The sequence below is a fragment of the Athene noctua genome, chromosome 25, assembly GCF_965140245.1.
Source record: "Athene noctua chromosome 25, bAthNoc1.hap1.1, whole genome shotgun sequence".
Classification (NCBI taxonomy): Eukaryota; Metazoa; Chordata; class Aves; order Strigiformes; family Strigidae; genus Athene; species Athene noctua.
In genome coordinates this window covers 1,364,457-1,389,230 of record NC_134061.1, presented here as the reverse complement: position 1 = coordinate 1,389,230, position 24,774 = coordinate 1,364,457, and the positions used below count along the sequence as shown (strand labels likewise).

The following is a 24,774-nucleotide window of genomic DNA, read 5'->3' as shown; positions in this document are numbered from 1 at the left end:
GTGCGCGCCTCAGCGAGGGTTTGTCATCCTCTCCTGCCTCACTCCAGCCTTTTAACCGCCCCCTTTCACACACCTAAACGCAGCAGCAATTAGCATCCATAAACCACAAATGTGGCTTCTATTTCTTTTTATTTCACAACCATGAAAGCTAGGTAACATTCGTAACACCCAAAAAGTTATCTGCCTTCAACAGAGGAGGGAATTAAGACATAATTAAACACTTGTGCTTGCCTGGGACTCCCATAGGGAAGAACGTGGCTTTTTAAATTTAATTTTTAAATTAAGGATGCTTCAACTTTGGCCACCAAAGGTAAGAGTGTTGGGGGCACGTAAAGAAACAAGGGAAATTAAGTGCTTCCTCCCCAGTCTGTCTCATTGCTTGTCTCTTTTCAGACCAGATACAGGAAGCACCATGGGAACAGCGTATTTTTATGGTTGCAGGCAAGCGTACACCGTGTGCACCACAGCATGCAGCTTCCATTCCCCTGAGGCAAAAAAAGGGCTTTTCTTTTTTTTTTTTTTTTTTTTCCCCTCGTTCTCCATCAAGCTTTTAATTAACATATCACTATAGCCTTCCGCCTAATTGTTTGTCCTATACTTAACAATCATCCTAGCTGAAGCCCTTTCAAAAGGGGTGTATGCTAGGAGAACTTCATGGAGTGGCATCTCACCTTCGTCAGTTATGACACAGGCAGAAGGAACAATGCGTCAGCCAGGGTGTTGGCACGTCCTCGAAATACAAATAGGGAACTGTTTGCTGAAAAAGTGGATTTTCTTATACCCGACGAGCACCGATTATGACGTTTCAGCTCTATGCATTGAGTTCCTTCACAAAATTTCTGTAGCCTTTTGAAAGATCACCGCACCACCTCCTGCAGACCTAGCACAAAGGACTCCACCAAATTAGATGCACAACTTCTAGATTTGACGAGGCTCCAACTCCTGTTCAAATCCCCAGAGTAAGTCCCCACAACGTATTTAGAGCGTCAGCCATTCGTAATGCAAAATTCACAAATGTATGGTCCAAGAAACTACTTACTATGGTTGACGAAACGTGGAAAAACCAGACATAATTGTACCCAAGAAAAACATGGTACAGACACAGTAAGGCAGTGGAAAGCTGGCTATCAAATGCCTGATCTCTCCCTATGAGTCAGTGGCCCCATGTTCTTACCATGGCCTTCAGGAGGTGGAACAAACCCTGTGGGCATGGATCATGCAGGGGTTCAGGATTAAAAGGAGAGTTTTTTGTGATGCAGGCTGCCACCAGCAACGAATGGTGAAGCTACTGAAGTGGAATTGCTCGCTCACAAAAGGGGTGGATCACGAATACCACGATTAACATTTCTGACAAACACACAAACGTTTTTTCATTGCTTCTCTTTAAATTCGATATGCAACGAAGGTATTAGTGATCACACCCAGAAAAGTGCCAAATAAAGCTTTTTAATTATTATTTTAAACAGACTTTTCAGGTGTAGGCAGGACATAATCCATTTCCCAAGAGCCATCACGGACACTGACGGTCTTTTTATTCTGTGATTCTGGAGAATACTATATATTCATTTTTACCAGGGCTAGTGATCCCCGAACGATAACACTCCCACCAGGGCAGCACTGTCAGAACGTGGTTTCACTTATCTAGAAGGAAGACAGAGAGTTACGGGCCCGCAAGGGCTGCTCAGTGACTAACGGTAGCTGCTACTGTTGACCTGCAATTTATACAGTAGGCATGACAGGAAAGCCGATTATTTCTGCATTTTAGTATCCAACACCAACTGAACTGGAAGAAAGTTGTCAGGGGGAAATTGAAATGCACCTACTGATATCTGCACAGCCTAGAGTACTAGCACAGCATGCTTAAATATTTAAGATTTGTTGTGCTTCCGGTATCAGAATGACTGTAGAGAACTGCATGTGAAGCGAAGAAGTAAACACCATATATATTTTATTTTGTGCCATTCTACACGGAGATACCGTAGGTATCTTTTTTTGTGCATTTAAAACAGCTTGCTCCTAGCAATCATGTCTTTATCCCTACAGCGAGAATCAAGGAATGGTACTGAGTAGGTTCATACTCACTCTATAATGAATGAACACTGTAATGGTAAGGGAGTCTATCGGAGCGAAATGATGTTTTATTGATATTTATAGCAATATCTTTGAGATGTAAATTTTCTGAATATGCATTCCAGAACAAATTGTACTGAGACTTTAAGGGATCAGCAGCAATATGAAAAATGAGTGGTATAGAAAAGCTGTATATAAACATTCTCTCACAAGTGTTTAAGTTGCACCTGCCTCAGATGTCTGGAGAAGAGCCTGAGAAATGGAACCGAGGCTGCAGGACACAGGACAGGCAAGGAAAGGGAAAGAGCCTCGATGCCAGGCCCTTGCACGTGAAGCGGTGGAGACAAGGCTCCTGGAACGGGCGGGTGGGGAGAAGAGACAATTCCTCTTGGCTGGTCAGTAGTGAGGGGCTTGTGAAAGAAACCCTGGCCTGGCTTCCTGTCTGCACAGCTCGGGGACTGGGAGGAGCGAAGGGCAGGGAGCCCGGGGAGCCCGGGCACAAGGGGCTGCTGCGTGTGGGGTGGGCAGACAGCTGGACTCCGGCTGCGAGTAGTGTATGTGCTGTGGGACCCGAGAGAGAGATCGGATGCCTTGGATGTAGAAAAGGCTCGAGCCTTCCGTGTTCTGGGGATAAAACCATTCAACTGCTCTTTTGAGAGGAAGCAGAGCAGAACTCACCTGCCCAAGGCTGACTCTACACCGCAGACGTCCATACTAAGCTACTCTCACTGGCTATAAATGGAGTCCTGCTCAGAAGCTGCTGCTCTGGGGACACAAGGCATTTCATACTAAGTCAGACACCCAAATTTGGTCAGAAAACCTGCGTGCTCTCTCGCCATTACTGCCAAGAAAGGCCAGACACCAGCGGAGTTCTGGACACCAGTGCTGCAGAGACCCACGGAAGATGCATTTCACCCTCCTCACGGACTCTTTTGCTAGTGCAGGGCTCCCTTCAGTGTTTTATGTTGACTGGTACTTTGTTAATCAATAGAAAAAGCTTAATCTTTAATAATGCAAAAATTTAACCTCTGAACATTCCATTTCAATCCAAAATAAAGTAATCCCATTTATGCTACAGGGAACAACCAAGGCTACTTGGGCAACCAAACCAGAGACAATTCTTTAGTGATTTACTTGATTCATGCGATACGTAAAAGCTACCTCAAAACTCCTAACCAAAGCCACAGACATAATTTGTCTTGACACTCCTGTACTGCCATGGACATGCTGTACTTGAAAGGCAACACGAAACTGATAAAACAATACATGCCTTTTCCCCAGTGTCTGTATACCACATCCTCTACCAGGCAGCATTTTTCACTGTTTGTGGTTGAGAACTGGCATAAATGAACACGCTCAGCTCACCAGCAGGAATGTCTATTAACGCCGTGATTTCTGTTTATGAGCTTCTACATCAAGGGAGAAATTCAGAGTCTCTTGCTCTGCATCTGTCATCTACACCCATACGGATCCCGAGCTCTGTGGCCTGTAGGATTGCTGAGTCCAGGAGCGGCTCCTTTTATCGATTAAGTGAAGAGGGCCGAGTGGTTTTTAAAGAAACAGAAAACTACGCATTTATGTAGGACCTCTTAAACACCACAGTAGTAGATATTGGTTATTTTATTCATACCTGTGTCTTCTTTCCGAGTTGTATAGGAAGGGTTTACTGTTCAAATTAAACAATAAACCAGGTAAACTGACCAACCTTCAGTTCACCCACAGTTTAGAGGATTACCGCTACAGTTTTAAATTCTACTGGGCAGAGTTGTGCTATGAATTTGAGGTACCTTGTCTTTTCTTTAAAAAAAAAAATAATAAAAAAATTACCAAGTTATTTTTCAGATACCAGAGTAGCTTAACAACATCAGTAAAAAGTGCAGTCCTGACAGGCGTCGGTCATATGCAAACTACTTTTAAGAATTTGCATGCTACAACACACATTAAAAGAGCTCACCATATGCACATGCTTTTTTATCCTGCTAGCCTTGTTTCACAGATCTGTAAAAGTGACCTTTATAAAAATACACGTGAGGTTCTCTGATGGAAAACAGTTGCTCCTCCTCTAGAGCATGTTTAAACGCTCTAAACTGTAGCGGCATCGTTATTCCTTTTACAGACATGCAGGCAAACCAGAGCCATGATCCAGAAAAAGCTTTCTAATCACTGCCATAGCATAATCAGATTAATAAAAAAACAATATCACTATTATTTTCCAGAATTCAATCTCCACTTTACCTCCTGCTTCTTCATTAGACTGATTGTGTTCCTTCATATCTTCCGCATTATCCATACTTTCCATTTCCTGGGATTTGTTCAGATTACAGTCTGTCAAAACCTCCTGTCCTTCTGAAAAAAACCCACAAGAATTAACGTTACGCTCCAAGAATATTTCCAGGTGATTACCTCAAAGTATCCGCACGCTCCCAGTTATTGCTCACAATGTCCTTCCTGTGGATGCGTGACTTGCAGTTTGGTTGAATGGATTTGCTTCCCAAAGTGACCTTCAAACTCTCACACAGAGCACACACCTTTAACCAAGGCTTAAGTTTTTGCTCAGATTTAACTGTTCTGGAGGTTGTTCTGAACGACAACAAAACAGGAATAAATTCCAGTATATGTAACTCTCTGGATCACATGTACTCTGACAACTGGTGCTAGCAGGTAAGCAAGCAGACTCTTCAGAGCAGGGAAAAGGAATCACAGCTCTACTCCGTTCATTTGGGCAAAATATTAATCATTCTGGCCCCAGGCCAGGAAAGTGCTCGAGCACGTTTAATCGGAAGCCTCTTTGAACCCAGTTGCACTCCTCTGCTTTTTTCACATAAGTCTTTAAACATCGTTGTCAGGTTTTCTGCTGATCACTAGGGCAGCAGCATGTCCCAGAAATCCAAGCCCCTCTTCTCTGAAATAAAGCCAGATTTTTAGCTATGGTGAAATTTATTTGGGTGAAGTTTTTCAAATAAAGCCTCTTTTCATAAAATCCATAATACAGCCTAACTCAGTATCATGCATATTTCTGGAAATTGCAGATCAGTATTTTGTTTAAAAAACTGTTTTCTATCAACAATCCTGTGAATTTTTAAAAGTTCACAGCAACACTGTGAAATTGCTGTTAAAATTGTTTAACTTATTAACAGTTGCATGGTAAAAAATCCAGTCCTCAAGCTAAATATTACATTGGATCTGGAAAAAAAAAAAAATAAATTTTTTTTTTATTAACAGCAAAGTAAAACCCTTGTCCAACTCACACAAGAGGTTTGTTTTCTATTTTCAGAAATGCAGTCAACCAAAAGAATCACATTATTCTTGCTTCCTTAATCAAAACTTCCAGCTTTCTTCTGAGAACATTTCCTACTATAGTCTTTTTTTCCCTTTAGTATAATTTCCCAATGATATATTGAACTTCCACAGTTTTATTTCAATTCTAGAATTTGCTTTTTGCCTTTAACGCCCATCTTTGTGACTGTGCTATTCCACGTCCTGGGAATCTAAACAAGCTGCAGTTCACATCTTTTTCTCCATTTAAATTTAAAATTTTCAAGCGAGGGTGAAAGGACTCGCACAGCACAGTACCTGTAGCCATGGGCTGTTCCTGAGAATTACTTAGGTCCATACCTGCCTGTGAATCTGCAAAAGACAGAAAAGCAGTCTGAGTTGCTTAATATTTAGAACCATTCATGACACAGTTATTACAATCTTACAAATTCCCATTTTCTTGACCGAAAGCAAAATTGAAAAAGCAAAATTTTCAAGGAAATACATACCAAATAATTGTTATGTTTCACTGTACAACTTCTTTATATCCCGAGTGCTGGCACGTGCCCACGAAAGGGATTAAGTATTATTTTCTAACTCAAAAAAATTACAGAACAGAGTAACTTACACTTTCGATTTAACATCTCATTTTGCACCCTGTGAGCACAGCATAGTGGCAGTAACTCTATATGAAGTGAATTTTCCTAAAGCACAAAGTACAAGGTATTTTTACATGCCTTTTCCAATACAAAGGGAAAACACTATTCTCTTCACAAGCTCTGCTTGGTTTTCATGGGAATGCAAGTCTAATTCCCAGTTAGAAATTCTGATATGGAACAAATGTCAGGAGTTTTAAAAAAAATTTTAAAGGACTACAAACGTGGCCTTGGTTTCCAAAGTGCTGAGCTCTCAGCAGAGCTCTGGGACAATATAAACTGCAGGGATTTACATCTCCCACGCCAGGGCTGGCGAGTTTAGCTGGAGGCACAGCCCCGACCTGTCCCAGGGAGGCTTTGCTCGGTGCCTTGCTGCCTTCAGATTTATTTCACTGATATGAGGGCTGGTTTCCTTAAGTGTCACAGCTACCTGCTTCCTTCCTCCTTTTTTTCCTCTAAACTTTTTTCCTCTTTTTTTCACATACCAAAAAAATCTTTTATCATCTTTGCACATAAAAACGAATAGCTCCAAGGCTCGTAAAATTCATTCCTGGCAGTTACATAACAGAAATACAGATGCCGTGGCCATGAGGTGTTAACCACGAGTGACATTTACCCCATAATTATCTCTCTTACCACCACTGCACATGGAACATTTCTGTGGTCTCCGCAACGCCAAAGTACAAAGCTCTGTTAACTCTACAGGGAGGAAGGCTCCTATCAGATGAGGCTATCCAAAAAAACTGCATGAACAGAGGATGGGGCTGACGCATCCAGCAAAAATAAAGGCAAACTCAAAGAAGAAACAAAGCAACAATAGAACTATCCAGCAAAGGGTTTTTTAAATGTTTGGTTCGATTGTTTCCTAAACGAGAGCATTCAGCTCCCATTCCTCAATAATGGGTCTCAGAGTTACATTATGCATGTAGCTCCCATCACTCTTCGCTAGCAATTACCAAAGAGCAGCAAGAAAAAAAAAAAAAAAAAAAAACAACACCACTATTAATGATTCAAGCCATCCAGCCCTGGTCTGAGCTCTTCAGGGTGTAACTCCTGACTGGAGACAAGTTGTTAAGCTAATAGCACTTATGAAATGTATCCTAAAATTAAATCAGAGCTCCTAACCTTTCATGCAAATTTAGCCCGAATGCAAGCTCTTTTTTTTTAAAAAAAAAGTATCTTTTATTAGAGCTAAGAATGTTGTCTTGTGGCACAGTCACAGAATTAAACGACAAAAAGTTCAAAGATTCACTAAAAATTTTTAAAATAAATAAACAAGATCAAGGAACTCCATAGTTACAGCTCTTCATTTGTCTTTGTTTCATTTTATCATACCGGGAAAAGTGAGGTGTAAAGAAGCAAACGGACCGATTTATTATACTGCGAATAATGACGGGGAAACATCAGTAAATACACGGTACATGAACAAAATTCTCTCTAGTATTGATTTGAATTTTACATTGCAATAATATAGATACTTAAATTACACAAACCCTTGTAATTGTGCAAATAATTAGGCTTTGGGCAAGACAATGAAATCCCCGTTATTCTGTAATACTTGAATCCAGTTCTAATTGCATTCAGAAATGCTGTGTAGTCGCCCCATTTAGGTGATGAAGCTCTGAACTGGTCAAAGCCCCAGGATTAAGGAAAAAGGGTGCCTGCTGGGTGGGGGGAGCGCTGTGGCTGGGAAACTGCAGCAATTCCGCCTTCCCCTGGGTTGCCAGGAGGTCTTGAAATGAAGAATTAGAGCCCCTACACGGAGGCTTCAAGTCAGATGATTCTGCATGTATTCCTGTAGAACTGAAGTGGTTCAGAAACCACCGGGTTCCCCAGGCCATCACTCCCCTCAGGGTGCACACGCTGCTCTGGCTGAGTGGGCAAACGGCATCAGCACGAGCTTCTGCCTACGGGGCGCCAGGCAGCCCCCCAAGAGCCAGGCCCTGTCCGGAGCACCCCTGAACCGCGGCACCAGGGCTCGGTGCCCGAGCGGCCCTGCCTGAGCCACGCCACGGCCCCACCTGCCCCTCTGCTTAACGTTGAGATGGTCTCTGCCTATTTATTTACGTTTTGTTGAGCCTAACAGGCTCCTGTCTGTGATGGGACAGTCTGCTGGGCAGTACAACCCTCCCGAAGAGATAAGAACAACGCCACACCACATAACGTTTCTTTTCTGTTGAGAAATATCCCACTTTCAAGCCTCCAACATCCGCTCATCAGTACCTGGTTTATGATATTAGTCTCAAGCAGCTTCTTACAGCCTTAGCAGTCTCTTAATATTTAACCCTCAGGTCTCTTTCCCAAGCAAAATGTTTTAAGCCAGATCTTTCGCTGTCTCACGTAAGTGTGCGAGAAGGAGAAGGTCTAGGAAGCTTCCATCCCCAATTCTGTACAAATAAGACCTTATTTCTACCTAACGTTCAGAAAAGCACAATGTGGGAAATCACTTACAGAACACGTTAAGTCTTCCCAAGCTTCAAAGGGATGCACTGACTAGGGCGCATGGGAGGGAGACGCTTGGCTGGTGTGTGTTGCAGCTGACGCACGATGTTCATTTACAAAGGAGAAGTAAAATTCATGTGCTTTTGAAACCAATCCTTGGCCATCCTGTGTTCTACGCCAATAGCCAAAGTGAACAAAAATATTCAAATCGCTTGCTAAAAAAGTGCTACGGCATTTTAACTGTATGAATACTTTATGCTGGTATTTGACCCGTTAACAGAAGCAACAAAACAGCCTACCTGTATTTTAACCCCTCCTAAAATGGATGTTTTTCAAATACTAACAGTAACACCCTTCTACCATCCATACAGCTGTAGCCAGCAGAACGGGAGGAACGTCTTGAATTGTTATCATCTCACCTGTTTGCCTCCAAAGTGAAAACCAGAACGTTGCCTTTTTACTGCCAGCTGCAGTTTTCAACCCAACAGCGCTGTGAAGGGGACATCTTTTTAAATCCCATATGCTCTTAGTCCTCCTTCTCGCACAGCATATGGAGGAGACCCAGCTTGTTTCCTTGTCTTTGTGCTGTCTTAAGAAACACCAGCAGGCCAAAATAAACCACACAGCAACCTTGGTCCCTACCCTGTGGGCTGACCCCCACAGCCTTATCCCTAAACACCTGCAGCAGGGGCTATGCACAGCAGCCAACCTCTCTCACCCCAGCACATCTTTCACCCCCAACCCGCCGCACTGTACTATTAAAGAGGGAAAGCCCATCTCATTTCCCCACTGAACGGCCACTTTCAGCATTTACAGTCTCAGTGGCTTTCTGAAGAAGGTACCTGGACCACACAAGCTCTTTGCAGGGTCTCTAACATTTTGCTGCTCTTAAGTGCCATGTAATGTCTGAAATGACCCAGGCATTTGAAGTGCACATGTCACGTTGGGAAGAAATCCTGATCAGCAGCGTGTAACTAAGGATAACATTTTTCTCATATTGTAGCACAAAACCTTCTAAAAGCAGCAGAATATCTTCCAGTCGTTCAGCGTGTTCATCCCAGTACAGCAAATGGAAATGACAGCATGAGGCCAGTTCTCGTGAACTTTGCAAAAAACAAACCAATTGTGGAGAGACACAACCCAGTAAAGATTGTGGATTCTGGCTTCCTAGAACCCAGCTCTCAAGCCCCTACTCGTGCCAGTGCCCGTCCTCCGGGCAGTGACCGTAGCGAGCCTCCTCACGCTGAGCACAGAAAATCCAGGACAGAAGTGTCACCCCTTTGTCCCCAGTGGCAAACTTCCCATTGACTCCAGTGGAACCACGATTTTCCCAAGACCCACGGAAACAGAGACAGTTACCGTATCCAGAGCTAACACAGTATAACACCTCCACATCGACCCCATCCCCAACACCGGGCGCAGGAACCGATCCTCATAATCCCCACACACATGAAGGATTATTTGCATGTTAACTTTAAGCGTACAAGAAACAGGAACACAAACAAGAAGCTTCTTAAATAATCTCTCTTGTAATGGCAGAAACTTGCACATTTTCTAAGCAGAGACTATACCGACCTACCTAAAGAACTTTCTTCTCCCACAAAAGACACTCGGGGGACCCGACCTGATCAGTGAAATGAGGCTGCATTTTAAACTGCCGAACCACCGCCAGACCCATTCTTTCAAACCTTTAGTTTGTCTCTCAAGCAGTGATAATCTCGATTCAGTCAGATTCTATGAGAGTAATTATTTAAACACAAAACATTTTAAAAGCCTTTAGCAAAGGAGAACGTGCTTTTAAAACAGACAACTGCATCTAACTTAACCAAAAACCTCAAGTCACTGAGGCGCAGCAGAATCTAAGCTCAAGCCCTTAAAACGACGAGTTGAGATAGGAAAAGCCAGCTCTGAAATAACTCAACCAAGCGATGCTCTGCAATGCTTCTCTGCCAGGCTCCTTAGGAGCACCGGTAATTCGCTTTTTCTCCAAAAGCGAGTTATGCTGCAGCCCAAATTTAACTCGCCCCTGGGTTTTTGCTGGCTCTGAAAGTTACACGCAGGTTTTACAAGCGAAGAGAAACCAGCACGCCCTTTAATTCGTTCAAACCCAGAGTACGAGCAGCAGGTAAAGCGGGCTCTAAACCCCAGGCGCATCATTCGCGTGGAGGTGCCGCTGAAGTGCAATAGCCAGGGGGAAAAAAGCCCCGTTCGTTTCCTGTTGAATTGCAACAGGCGAGGAGAGCTCTCCCCAGAGCCCGCACCTCCTCGCCTTAGGAGCAGCTGAAGGAGCCGCTTGGAAGCCAACGGGAGGCGGAGCACGGTGCGGGCTCTGCGGGAGGGCCGGGCACCGGCAGCGCCTTCTGCCCCCCCCGCCCCGCTCCCCGGCCCGGGGACGGAGCGGGGCCGTCTCTCACCTTCCATGCTCCGGCGGCGGCTCCCGGCTCCACCTGCCCGCCCGGGCTCGGGGACTGTCGCCTCAGGTCGCCCGCCTCGCCCTCCCGCCCGCCCCATCGCCACATCCGGCCCGGCCCGGCGGCGCTGGGCGGGCGGCGAGCGGCGCCGGGCGGCGGCGAGCGGAGCCGACCCGCTGCTAGCCCCCCGGCCCGGCGACCTGCCCGCCGGGGAGCTCGCCACCCGTGCTAAGCGACAGCTACTCGGCGGGGACAGCGGTGGCCCCCGCGGGAGGGAGGCGGCGGGGCTGGGGGTGGCTGAGGGCACAGGGTTTGGGGTTTTTTTTTGGGGCGGGGGGGTCGGGGGTTGAGGGCACTGAGGGTGTTTGGGGGGGCCCCGGCCGAGCTGGCAGGACACATGGCATCGGGGCAGGAAGAGCGTCCCCAGAGCGGGCGGGTGCCACCGGCCGAGCCCCGGGAGCCCAGGGGCGATGGGCAGGGCCCGGCCGGCTGGGGGGCAGCGGGGAGGGTGGGGAACCCCAGAGAGGCAGAGCCGGGAGCCCCCCCGTTCCCCCAGCATCTTTCTTTAAAGAAAACATCCCTCTGGCCTTAGAACCTGAGGAAGGTTTGGGTTGGAAGGGACCTTGCAGATGATCGTTTCAGCCCCGCGCCATGGCCTGAATCCCTTGTTGGGCACAGCTGCCTGTCGCATGGCCACACACAGAGGGTGCTCAGGGCAGAGCCAACGGCTGAAACAGGTCCTGAACATCACAGAATTGCAGCATGGTTTGGGTTGGAAGGGACCTTAAAGATCATCCAGTGCCACCCCCCTGCCCCGGGCAGGGCCACCTTCCACCAGCCCAGGTTGCCCAAAGCCCCGTCCAGCCTGGCCTTGGACCCTCCCGGGGAGGGGGCAGCCACAGCCTCTCCAGGCGTGGGAGAGAAGTTCTTTCCCCACTATCAGAGGCGGCTCCACTGGTAAAGCAGCCGTGGCAGGTCCTTAGGCAGGGATACGGTCAGGAACGGGACCACGGGGAGCAGCTCCAGGGGAGTAACCCCACCCGGGGGGCTCAGACAGGCTCCCACGGTCAAGGCCAAGGCAGGTGGGCAACGACAGCCCCGGTCCCCGCTGCCCACCACGTCTCAAACCAGCTCAACTCTTCCCCGCAGCCCGTGGCTCTGAGCAGCAGCACGTTCCATGTCCCCTGGAAGCCGTTTGCCAGCCCCGTCTGCAAAAGAGTCACCAGTAAGATAAATGGGTCCGTAACCCGCCGCGGGCCCGTCAGAACTACCAGCGGGCATTTTAGGGAGCCCTTCTCCTTTAAAGTCCACAGCAAGCACTAAAATAGCGTCAAAAAGCTTGCGACAGCTTGGGCTAGGTCACCCAAGGGACACCAGCTATTCATGCGGAGAGTTTAGCAGGGTGACACGGAGCTCTTTTGCGTTGGCAGACTTCTGACTCATTTTATTTTACACTGCAGAGCCGAGTAGCCCAAGCCTTTATTAGAACTGGTGTGGCAGTTGTGCTCTGTGATGCCCACGCACGGGAAAGAGTAACTTTTCTGCATCATTTCTTTTGTGTGCAGTTTGTCCTGGCTCTGTTTACACATCACGTAAACATGCTAAGGCAGCCTCAACTGTTAAACAAATGCTGCTTTCTTTGCATTATTCGTTAACAGATTGCACTTCTCGGACTGTACATTAAGTGGCTGAGATAAAATAATACTTGTTAGCTGTTTTCCTTAATATTAACACAAATAGCATTGCTATTTGGAAGAAAATCAAGGTATGCAATTGTTTAATAAATTAAAATATAAATTCCACAGCACTCAGAGAATTGTTAAATAATGTTTTTTGTACATCTAGTACAGACTTTGGAAAGGAGGCTCACTCAGGGCTTGGTGATGGCTTTGAGCAGCCTGACCTCGTGCAGGATGTCCCTGCCCACGGCAGGGGGGTGGCACCAGATGACCTTTACAGGTCCCTTCCGACCTTCTATGATTCATGAGGAAGCGTGAGCACTGCCAGACCAGCGCAGCCTTGACTTGATGTGCAAGCTAAGCACTAGTCATGGCATTTTGCTTCACCCAAAACTCAGAGCTATTTACCAAGGAAAGGCCTAAAAAGGTAATAGCTGGCCTAGATCTCAGATCAGCGCAGAACATCTGTACCTGCAGGATGTGCAGAAGATACAGAACAGCCCGTACCTGGCACGCTTTGACATCAACACAGTCCGTGTTTGCAGCTCCAAACTCCGATGAGCCAGAGAGACAAAAACAACAACCCAGGATGCTGATCATCGTCAGCATGATGAGGGCAGGTGCATTTCTAGACTCTTGGGGTTAGTGCTGCACCCGTTTATTACAGTTTTAGACTTATTTCATCACATTGTGCTTTGGCTTTGGGTTGGGGTTTTTAGGCCCTGCAACTCGGCTGTATTTTAAAACTGATAAATGAATGCTTTGGGGTAAGAAGACTGACTGAGGCATAATGCATTTTTATTTTCCGCAAAGAGGTCCAGAAATCAGTAATAATACTCATGTAACCTGTGAATTTACAAGTTAACCAAGTGGCAAATGAAACTGTGATCTGACCTGGTCACTTGGACGTAAAACCAAAGCCAGCAAGTGCGAATTACCATGGCTCGGGTGTGTGATAACAAGACAACATAAAAACATGATTCACCTACTTACTTTCTGTGTTGTGTCAACGACTGCTTCTTAAATTGATGCTTTTCCATGACTTGGAAAAAGATTCTGGAAATACAATGTCAAAAAAAAAAAAAAAAAAGGATATCTGGGATAATCAAGCCTAATTCTCTGTTATTCCAGACAATCCGTGTTCCCCTTCCAGAACCATTTAATAATTAGGAAGGCTTCTCACCCCTATGAACTTTAAGGAAGCCCTGGAACCTACTGTGTGACGATCAGAAACCTCTGTTTTCCATCCCAGGATTATTCATGACCATCCCTTACTGCCAGATTTGTTCCAATTTAAATCTTTACTTTCCCTCACACTTACCATCAGATACAATCATGTCTTCTCTCTGCTTTTATGTCGAGGGCAAAAATCAAAAGAGCCTGCGTTTTCCAGCCTATAAAAAATGCCACTATGTTCATCGTGGCCCTCCTTTTCGTTATCCCTGCTTTAGATCACCCGTCTTGAAGATCAGAGACAAAACTTGTGTCCTTCATCCCAGGCAGCATCTCTCCAGAGCTTCGCACATCTCATTCACGTGACCCTCTGCTGAAAATCTCTCTACGCATCACCTAGAATAAAATATTTGCCTTTATAATATCTACTCACACCATGCCCAAGTTTACAATAGATATTTTTCCTCTTTTACCATTTCCTACTGAGCTTCTAACTGTTAGCAAAAACACCTAGCAATTCATAAATACATGACTTCACACTTGGTCCTCTTCCCACCGTTACCCTGTTCTTAAAGATAACCAGCTTTTATTTTTTTTTCTCATGATCTTACAAATCTGTCATGACAATTTATCAGTCTGTAACTTAGAAATATTATAGGCTTGAAAAGGAATGAGTCATCTGACTGAAAACACAGACCAGGAGCCTAAGTTTATAAAGATTCAAAACTGCAGACAAAACTTTAAAGTCAAGATACTGTTTTATAAGAATTAGCGAGCTGGGGACGGATGGGTTGTGTAGGGCAGTTACATGGCAATAGGCTATAAACATCCTTAGGAACAGAGGATGTTCAGACTGAAATATGACTAGTTTATAGCAGACACGTTAAAAACTGAATCATTTTGCCTATACAGCATAAGCGCGAAATGTTAACTTTGAGTAAAACTGAGAACTTTCAACACATGGGAACGCTGGATCTTTTGAGGTGGTCCTAATTATGAATTGTTCAGCAGCTCAAGGAAATTAAAAATGAAAACCCTGACACAGTTTTTATACCTTAACCAACCACTTGAGAGTTAGTATCTTGGTCTAAGGCAGAAGAAAATGCGGCAGCTTCCCTGCAAAGAGAGAGAAGTGAAATAGTGAGGCAGTGCACACATTTAGTAGAGCAATGAGTTTTGCAAGACATGAAATGAGAGGGACACTACTTCAAAACGCCACCAGGCTTGAGTAAAAGTATTTTCCATCAGTAATTTGATACTTCTTTTTCACACTTACTTTTTTGGTAGGCTTTATTAAAGGAAACTCATAACTTAAGTGCTTTTTTTACATGGAAGCATTGAATTAAACTTTTACAGCTGTCTACAAAAATAACTATCATTCCTGTGATGGCTGGTTCCGTATTTGTTATGCAAATACTATCACTGTTATCATTTTTGGACACTGTCATGGTCTGAGGCTGCACGATAAATTCGATTTAGCAAATTACCAAAGGCTTGACCCCAGTTCCTGATCTTGAGTCTCTCATGCGTGTGGTCAAATGCAAGTACCCTCCTCTCTCCCTGTTCAGCTGTTTCCTGAGTATTTTTAAAACACTCGCTCTAGAAACAAAATATTTCTACTTTCAAGAGTTTAAAAGCTGTAAGCCAGTCTTCCAAAACACGTAACTGACTTAAAAACCACTGAGTACTCGAACGAATAATGTGGCAGTCAGATTTTTGAGCCAACAGGATATGCCCAGCTCTTATTTTCAGTCTTTCTCACAGCAAGTGGCAGGAATGGGGTGGTTTTTTTAAGCTGAAAGTACATGTCCCGTAATGACTCGGCTCCAGAAACCTGCAGCTGAGGAACACGGCGATGTGCAGAACCTCCCGGTTGCCTCCAACCGTGGGCCAGGAGCCGCCAGGCCGGGCGGTCACGGGCCGGGCTCAGCGCGCCCAGACCACAGCCCGGGCCTGAAGCCATTCCTTCCTCCCCCCGGAGTTTCCTCCCCTTTGCCCACGCAGCTGGAAACGCCACCTGAGAGTCAAAAATAAATGTCACTACGCGCTGTGGAAGAGCGACGCGGGAGTTTCTCAAGCATGAGGCTGAGGCGCGACAGCGCGGGCACCCCCGGGGCGCGGGGCCGCCCTCCGCTAGGCCAGCGGCCCGCGGGCCTTGCAGGCCTCTGCAGCCCAAAAACCACCCAAAATAACTTTTTTTTTAAGAAGCGCGGCGTGTGGGCGAGGAAGAAACGAGGCGGCCGAGCGAGGAGCTGGGGAGGGACCCCCCTGCTGCCCCCCGCGCCGCGGCGGGGCCGGGGAGAGGCCGCCCGCCCCCGCCGAGGGAGGAAAAGGGCGGGAGGCGGCGGGCGGGCCGCGCCGTTGCTGCCCCCCCGCCCCGGGAGGGCGGTTGGCGGCCGTTGGCGGCGGAGGCGGGGAGGGCGGTGCGGCGGCATGGCCGGGGGCGGCGGGAGGGCGCCGGGGGCCCTCCTGGGGCTGGTGGCGGCGGTGGCGGCGGGCCTGGGCGCCCTGGCTGGAGGTAGAGAAGGAGGGAGCGGCGGGGCCGCGGCCGTGGGTGCCCCCCCGAGCCACGGGCCCCGCGGGAGGCGGCGGTGGGCTCGGGCCGCCGAGGGACGGGGCGCTGCCGGGTGGCCTTCGCGGGACCCCCCTTCGGCAGGGGACGATGGAGCCCCTCAGGGTGGGAAGGTGTGAGGCCAGCAGCAGCCTTGAGCCGCGGCCAGGCGGGGCTAGCCCGTCCGCCGCCACGGCCTGACAAAGTCACCACGAATTCTCGTGATTTTCACATCTCTCCTAACAGGCGCCTCGTGCCAAGACATCTGCCCACTCTTTCCCAAAAGGCAGAGGCTCACAGATGCTTGAAGACTCGATACCCTCCCACGGTCACCATGTTGTCCCCGTCCTACTTGTCCTTGGGGTCACTGTGAAGAGCCTTAGCTTATTCTAGTTAGATTTTATAACTACTTGTTGGGCTTTTTGTAAAGAGAAAGGCTCAGCTAGTTTGGAACCTGGTATATCAAGGCAGATTTGCAACGTGGGCACTAAAGCAACAAAAACTGGCAAGTCAGCAACAAGTGGGAGCCCTTTTTTTAAGAAAAGGGTGTGGGGAGGAAGAAAAAGTAAGGCAAGAGACAAATTCTCTAGAACAAAATTCATAGTTAACAATCACACAATTAGCTTTCTCTCTGTAATAATTCTAAGTCCTTCTCCCTACAGTGAGAGCCATACCTCAGGAAAAGCAACTTTATATTGATTTAATTGAAAAGAATTATATTTACGGTGACACCAGACATGAAGGTAAACTTGTCTTTTATCTATCTATCTATCTATCTATCTATCTATCTATCTATCTACCTAACTATCTATGTCTTACTATTAAAATGGAGTTTTAAGCACAGTGATCATTAGGTAGACACTGCTACACAGGCGAGTGCCACAACCAGGCTCGACTAAACACAATGCTGGAGACCAGAATACGATCCTGATGGCATACAGAAACAAGGGGGGTGGCTTTAGAAATCCATTTGTCCCACGGTGCTCGCACTTATGAAAATTTAACATCTCAGTGAAGATCCTAGTCGGCAACAGGCTCAAAATCTGGTGCTTTTTGTGACCCTGCGAGGTGGTTTGTGTGGGACTCGAGCACCTCCTACGCACAGTCAGCACCAGCCACGCTGTGGACAGTTCCATGATATTAATACGAGCAACTGGAGATAAAAATATTAACCTCGCACTTTTCAAGTCCAAACATGAGAAATAATCTTTAAATATATTTTTGAAATGAGTATTTTGGTGATTTCGCCCAATATGAGCATTTCACGTCATTTACCTTACTCTCTTGTCTTGCAGTTAGTGTGTATGTCAAGGTGTTTACAAATAGCCCGTTTCTCGTATGTATGGATCTGCCTCGTTCTCAAGCAGAAGTAATAGATCCCAAGTATTTGTGGATTGGTCCAGATGGAAGAAATTTAGAAGGTTAGTCACTTTACTCAGACTACGGAGGATTTCCACTCTGCCTGCCTTAGCCGTTCTTCCCCCACTCACTAACAGAATAAGCTTTTTCCAGCACTTCTTCACAAACTTCTTTGAAACAGCCTCTCCCTCAGGGTGGGGGGGGGAGGCAATCAGGAAAATATGCTGAGATAGAGAAATAGTTTCTGTTTTCTGTTTACAAGGGAAAAAGTCAACCACAAATGGCTAAGTAGATTACTGTACATGAAATCACATATTTTCCTTCTTTCTGCTGATGCCACCCTCAATCGGATGGTGGGTCCAAATAGTCACTTGGTCCTTTGTCAAGTTTTTCCACAAGCTCTGACATTAGACTATGTTTCTCTTCTCCCTCTAAAATTTTCAAATGCTTGAGATAGAAGGAAACTCGCAATAAGTCCTAAAGGTCATCAATTTTAGACTGTTTCAGTCTAACATGAATCAGTGTCATTATGTACAAGAGCAAGATCTCACCTTCCAGTGTTCTAAATGAGCAGAGCATCAGAAACAGAACATTTCCAGTAATCAAGTATTTCCTGTTTCTATTCTAGGGCAAATGTATGTGAATCTTACAGAAACAGGAAAGCTGATGGTGCTGGGTTTTAAGGAGTCTATGTCTGGAGCCTACACTTGCACGCTTTCTCACAAAATCATAGAAACTATGACACAAGAAGAAAGAGAAGTGGTTGAGGTGTATAAATTCATGGTATATGGTAAGACTGCTCACTTGCTAGTAAGGTAACACACGTAGCCTTTGCAGCTTGGTGGGTTTGTGAAGTGCATGTTTGTTGCAAGGCTTGATTCAAAGAAATCGTTAACATCTTATGCCAGAACAGAAAATAATTTTTTTTCTGTTTATACAAACACACCTCCCCTCTCCCAGTTTTGGAAAAAGTTTTAAATAACCTCTACGAAGAATATATGGCCACTCAAAGGATAAAATGATCTCTGCCCTTAGTAAAGAACAAAGTGAAGTACAACAATTCCAGTGACATCCAAGATCTGAAAAGGAAGCTCATGTCCGAGCAGGGTCCCGTGAGATCACCAAACCACACGTATCCCTGGGGCAGGAGCAGACCCTGCCCCGATGGCTCGAGCCTTCTGCCCCCCTTTGTAACCCCCATTCACCGGTGCCACCTCCCCACCCACAAAATAACATTCCAAAACCGCGTGAGAAACACTGACTTCTAAAATTTAAAAAAACATTCACTCCTACACCACAATTGCACAGAATATTTTTGCATATTCCCAACCCATTTCAGTTACACACTTTGTGGACGTGCCAGTTCTGTTATTTTACTATTTGCCCCCTTTTTTGTTTGATATTTGGGAGAGGAGCCTTGTAACATGAGCACATGAATTCCTGCACGTTTAAAACTAAAATGTATTTTACTATTTGCGTCAGCTCTGGCAAGGACAAAGTTGTCCCGTTAGGGTTAATGAGTAAGCTTTATTTATTTGTTTACTTTTGAATAAGAGCCCCTATTTCAGATACAAAGTACACTGATACAGGCGATAAGGTTCTGTATAAGATTCAATCTGTGATTGCACCGCAGAACTCTCACAAACTGTTTTCTTAAAGCCTACAGGGAAGCTGACCACGCATATCAGGTATTTGTTCGCTACACTACAAAGCGATGTGAGCTCCCAGCTAACAGCCAGTTCTTCGAGGAACTAAAGAAAATCGTAAATAACATCATCTCTGACCTGACCTGTCACATCACAGAGTCGTCCTACAAATGCCATTCCTTCAAGAGACCAAAACAAGGCCTCGCGCACCAACTATTTGTTAGTTTTCAAGGTAACACATTTCCCTGTTTGTTTGGGAGGGATCATTTATTTTTATAAACAACCTGAAAGTGCTATAAACACCTGAAATACACTGGAGTCGAGTATACCTGCAGAAGTTTCCCTGCTTTCTTTCAGAGTCCCTGTATTTTTTCTTACTAGCCCACAGATGGAGCTAAAATGCAGTTTATACTTTGAATTTGTAGTGCTGTGCTTACAGCCTTAGCAAGGAATGTTACTTTTCAAGGTGTGCGGTTGGAAAGGCTTGTTGGAAGCAGATAGCTGATAAGATGCCATCATTTTTTTCACTAACGTAATTGTAAAAGGAAAACGGTCGCGTATTTTTTTTTTCATTATTTGCTTTTTTAAACAAGTCTGTGACCTCTGTGGTTTCACTCGGTTCTAGGAAACTGCACAGAGTTAAAAGCAAAAGCCTCACAGTTCCCTTATGGTAATACTGCTGTGGCCGTATCGCCTTGCAGAACAGGTTAAATCAACCCCGATGGCTGCCCTAATTTAGAGATGTTTTATCACTGAGGAAAGGAAGTTATTCCATCGTGCTTTGCCCACATTCTCTCCTGTATCTGTTCTTGTCCTGTGCCAAGAGGGACCATCCGACAGGTTATGGAACAGCTTTGTGGCCATTTCCCCCCTCAGTAAAGTCAAGAAACATTCAGAACAAACTGAGGAGCCAAAAGTTTCAAGTTTACATAAAACTTCAGCCCTTTCTGGAATCCTTCCTGTCGGCATATTTTCCCCTCCATTATTTTGTTGGCTGCCCTCTGACTCTTACTAGAACAAAACAATTTAAGTAACTGGACAAAACGCACCGGGACCGAATCTGGTTTTCCCCCTGTTCTCGCGTCACTCTTTCTTCAACATTCAAATGCTCCCAACAAAAAGAACTGTTTCAAAACGTGATCACAACCGCAGAAGGTGAAAGAAAAAAGAAAAATCACAATTCTTCACAAATGAGAGGCAAAATTAAGAGAGTACGACAGGAGGAAGTGAGCACTGTAAGATGCTAAAAGCAGCGATGCGTTTTATTTGTTGATGTTTTCTGAAATGAACCTGAAGATAGCAGCTTGAGGTATTTTTCATGGTAATATATTCTTCAACACATGGACATGTCTCTTTTTTCCCCCACCCACAGTCAATCCTTTTGCACCAGGATGGGGAGAAGTTTGCCACCAGGTTCCTCACGATTGCGAAGACGTGACAAACGCGCGAGTTCAAGAGGTTCTGTGTCAGCCACCCTCGTGTCTTCCCTGTGTGATTATCACAAACCTCTGCCTCAGCATCTGCAGAGCCTGCTGGGGGTAACCCAGCTTCACCCAGATTTTATGGGATTAGTATCATTGTAAATGACAATGCAGGGATTTCAAATAATTCAGCTCAGGATGGAAAACTGGGTTTAAAAGACAAATTGATCCAGTTTAAAAAAAAAAAAAAAAATCAGGCTCATTTCTTTTATTCTTACTTCTTAGAATAATGACAAACATTAGTATTTTAAAAGACAAATTGATCCAGCTTAAAAAAAAAAAAATCAGGCTCATTTCTTTTATTCTTACTTCTTAGAATAATGACAAACATTAGTATTTTAAAAGACAAATTGATCCAGCTTAAAAAAAAAAAAATCAGGCTCATTTCTTTTATTCTTACTTCTTAGAATAATGATAAACATGAGTATCTTAAAAGACAAATTGATCCAGCTTAAAAAAAAAAAAAAATCAGGCTCATTTCTTTTATTCTTACTTCTTAGAATAATGACAAACATTAGTATTTTAAAATACAAATTGATACAGTTTTAAAAAAAAGATAAATCCAGCTCATGTCTTTTATATTTACTTCTTAGACTAAAGAATGATAAACATGAGTATTTATATTAGTATACTGAACTTCCAATTCTCTAATTTAAATATTTGATTGACGATTTGGTAAATGAAATACAATTTAAAGTCAATCTACTCCGGCTGGTCTCTGAGATCTGCTCTCCCTGGCTTCTGGCTGTCCATAAATGCTGCCAGGCTGCGAGTGGGGCCTGGTCAGGGGGGGCAGAAGTCAGGACCACGAACAATATATTAAACATCTGAAATACTGATATTTTTAAATCAAGAAAAAACAACTGGCTATTTCTTATCCTTCCAACATTTCTGAATTTTAGGCAAAAGATCGAATCGGAGAGTTTTTCAGCAAGCAGGCGTATGCTTTGAAGCACGAGTTTCAAACTCCTCCTACCATACACTACGTGGAGAACAGTTTCTCAGTCACCCCCATTGACAGCTGTCGGCCCGGTTTTGGGAAAAACGATCTCACCCACAAGAACTGCGCCAGTTGCTGCGGTAAATTCCAAATATATTGATTTAAGTAGAGCTTATTAGCTCTGATCGTGGGTTTCTCTGAAGGGTATTTGGTAAATATCAGTGTCAAAAGCAACGGTATTTCCATTCATCTTTTGGAAAGACATTCACGTCGTAGATTTAAAAAAAAAAAAAATAAAACACGTTTGTGGGTGTAACTATTTCCAGACAGAGCAAGTGGAAGCAGTGAAGCGGGTTTCTGTCTTCCAGGTCACTGGTGAGTGACTCTGCTCAGGATGTAGAGCAAATAACAAACAGTTACTTGAACAGCAGCACTGCTAGAAAGCACCCTGCTGTTTTAAAAGCTCTTTTGCCTGCAGCACCCAGTGCCCGTCTTGTGCTCGGGTGCTGAGCGAGGGGCAGGCTGGGCCAGTGGGGGCGGCCCAGGGCTCACCCGCAGCGTGGGGAGGGCGCGTGGTGCTGCCCGACACCCCGAGCCAGAGGGCAGCTGCCTGAGACACCGACTGTGCTCCCTTTGCAGTGGTTTGTGCTCCCGGAACTTACAGCCCGAACAGCGACGTGACCTGCCGGATCTGTACAAGGCCTCGAGTCAAGAAGTACGGAGCGAGATCTTGCTAATAAACTGCTGACAGGAACTGGAAAACCGAGGAGCAGCTGCCAAAGCCTTACCGGGTTTGTGATGTTTTATTCACTTTTAGCTGCCAGCTGTGGAATCCTACATTCAATTTCGAACAATCACAAAACGTCATCACTCGTGCACCCCAGAGTTTCTGTATTCAGGGACCACTTAGACTGTAAAAATGATGCATAAAATGAAGCGTTCACGCAAGGTGAAGTAACTCAATAAAAAAAAAAAAAAAAGGGAAGTTTGTCACATGGCTCTTAGTGCAAAGGGGCTGTTTCTTGGTGGTGACACCAGACAGGCCACAGCTTTGTGCTGCAGTTTGCTCAGAGAACCTAAAGGAGCCACAAACAGATCAGGGAAGGCGGCAGACAGCTGTGGTGGAACCCTGTGCCACAACGACACACCAGAACCTCTACCAGCAATTTCTAGCAGATATTAATAGAAGCATTTAATCTTTGTGATTTCAAAAGACTAAATGCCCTTCTCTTTGTTTTGCCCCGTTTCTTCCTCTGTCCCAAGTGCTCCAGCCTGCCCCGTGCAATGTTGTACAACGCACTCGTTCACGGACACGGACCCGCTCAGGGCTTTCCCCGCTGCTCCGCCAGCGGGAGCTCTGCGGACGAGCAGGCCCCAGCAGAGCTGAGAGGGAATCGGGTCTCCGAGACAAGAGAGAGGGTTAATAAATAATTCTGCAGTCCAGCAGTCAGGAGAATTACGGACCCGGCTTTTACGGATCTCTTCTTGTCCGCTGCTCCCCAGAAGGAAGCGGGTGCGTCCCGGGGGAAGCGCAGCGGCTGCGGAGCCTCCTCCGCCCGCTCCTTCAGCTGCATCCCGTCCTCGTGGCAGAGCTCTGCTGGCCCCAGGTGCTGGCCTGTGCGAGCAGATGATCCTCTTACACCAGCTGCAAATTCCCACCAAGTTCACCGGATGAGTAACAAGTCAAGACACAAATTGCCAAAGCACTGAGATAATGGGAAAGTTTGCTTCCCAGAAGAGACTCGCTCCCATCAGCTTTTGAGGAGTAGCTGCTGGATCTGCGGCGGTTTGCTCACAAAACACTCTTAGCAAAGATTATTTGACCGCATTCCAGAGCTTCCCAAGTCACCCTGACTTCTCCGCAGCCCCGTAAGGTGCCGAGCAGGCGCTGTGTGAGCCCGCCAGAGCCGGCAGCCTGCCAGGGAGCTCCCGGGACAGGGGCTTTGACAAGGTGTCTCGAAGCTTTGTAATAAACTGTTCCCTGCGAGCCCTCGCCCTCCTTCCCCTCGTGAAGCGCAGCCGGAGGCCGCTTGTGTGCCGGGGGTGGGACCCCCTGCACCCGGAGCCGGGGGGCTCTGTGCCCGCCGCCCCGCACACAGCCAGGCCGCACTTTTTTGTGCTACGTAGGGCTAAAATCAGGCAAAAGAGCACCTCCTGCCCGCTAACCGCAACTTCTCCCGGCATCTAGAAATCCCTTGGTGGGTATTCATCCAAAAATCGACCAGGTTCAACCCAGTTTAACTTATCCATTTTGACAGGAACACAGCAGGAGATGGTGCGGGCACAGACCACGCTCCGAGCTTTTCAGAATCATTACTTATTAAATACTGACGAATAAAGTGTACTGTAACGAGCATTTAAACTGCCTGTAGGCTGATTATCTCAGCTGCCAACTGGACACCGTGTGCACGGCTCAGGCTTAGACAGATTAAGCAGACGGGCTCGGCGATCGCTGCCCGCGTCTCTTGGCCTATTTCACAGCGGAGGAATGCCACATGCATAAATGATTATGGGGGAAAAAAAAAAAAGCAGTAAGTAGGTACTAAGTGCAAGCGAGTCACAAATGAACACTTACTCCCTCCTCCTTCTAAAAACCTGGGGGTATAGGAAGCTCTTACAGTGCCTCAGCTCTTTCAGTGGGTCTTAAAACTAGAGAAACAGGTCAAATACTTCAGTATTGCGCTACAGAGGAGCTCGTGTCATTAATTCTGCGGAGACTTTCATGAAAAACTGATGGGAAATGGCTTCGCTCTGACCTTTCCTGCGTGGAAGTCCTCTCCATCCCGCCGGAGCTCCCGGCCTTCGCTCCCTGGGAGAGCCCCGAGTGCAGCTGAACCTGTTATTTACGACACACGGGCAGCTCCCTCCCCGCTGCCGAGCTGCCGAGTCGCCGTCACACTTCAGCTTTTACAAACTGCTGCCGTCAGCCCTCGCTTCGCCTCACCTTTACTTTTTACGATCCCTCTCTACCTCCCCCAGCTGCAATAGCTCAGGAGGAATTGCCAGAGCCTTCCTCGCCGCTCTAAATCCTCTTTTTTTTTTTTTTTTTTTCCCCCCTCCGCTCTGTTTTTACACGCTTTCCTCTTGGAAACGGGAGCTGTAGCTGACGGG

At 46.0% G+C, this 24,774-nt stretch overlaps 2 protein-coding genes across 3 annotated transcripts in view; one reads left to right on the top strand and one right to left on the bottom strand.

Annotated features, from left to right (window-relative positions):
• IKZF3 (IKAROS family zinc finger 3) overlaps window positions 1-10,904 on the bottom strand; it is a 36,993-nt gene extending 26,089 nt beyond the window's left edge. The window contains exons 1-3 of the mRNA XM_074926559.1: window positions 10,838-10,904; window positions 5,644-5,697; window positions 4,306-4,416 (exon numbers count right to left, since the gene is read on the bottom strand). Of these exons, the coding sequence (XP_074782660.1) occupies window positions 4,306-4,416; window positions 5,644-5,697; window positions 10,838-10,844 (172 nt within the window). The 5' untranslated portion in view covers window positions 10,845-10,904. The remainder of the gene's footprint in view (window positions 1-4,305; window positions 4,417-5,643; window positions 5,698-10,837) is intronic.
• A 5,215-nt stretch (window positions 10,905-16,119) lies between these two features.
• ZPBP2 (zona pellucida binding protein 2) lies at window positions 16,120-22,767 on the top strand. 2 transcript variants are annotated; one of them, XM_074926957.1, is made up of 8 exons: window positions 16,120-16,189; window positions 16,900-16,980; window positions 17,533-17,658; window positions 18,225-18,386; window positions 19,256-19,474; window positions 20,615-20,700; window positions 21,626-21,803; window positions 22,303-22,767. In XM_074926957.1, exons 1-8 carry the CDS (start codon window positions 16,120-16,122, stop codon window positions 22,398-22,400), a joined length of 1,020 nt encoding a protein of 339 aa, XP_074783058.1. In that variant the 3' UTR covers window positions 22,401-22,767. The 2 variants fall into 2 exon arrangements, with proteins under 2 accessions (XP_074783058.1, XP_074783057.1); XM_074926956.1 differs by having other exon boundaries at window positions 16,120-16,204.
• The last annotated feature ends 2,007 nt before the right edge of the window (window positions 22,768-24,774 follow it).

What these genes read in the sequence shown, in the direction of transcription:
- ZPBP2 (XM_074926956.1), top strand. Translation starts at nt 16,120, where the DNA reads ATGGCCGGGGGCGGCGGGAGGGCGCCGGGGGCCCTCCTGGGGCTGGTG. An exon ending in CCTGGGCGCCCTGGCTGGAG is followed by an intron (nt 16,205 to 16,899) that starts GTAGAGAAGGAG and finishes TTCTCCCTACAG; the next exon opens with TGAGAGCCATACCTCAGGAA. An exon ending in CAAACGCGCGAGTTCAAGAG is followed by an intron (nt 20,701 to 21,625) that starts GTTCTGTGTCAG and finishes TCTGAATTTTAG; the next exon opens with GCAAAAGATCGAATCGGAGA.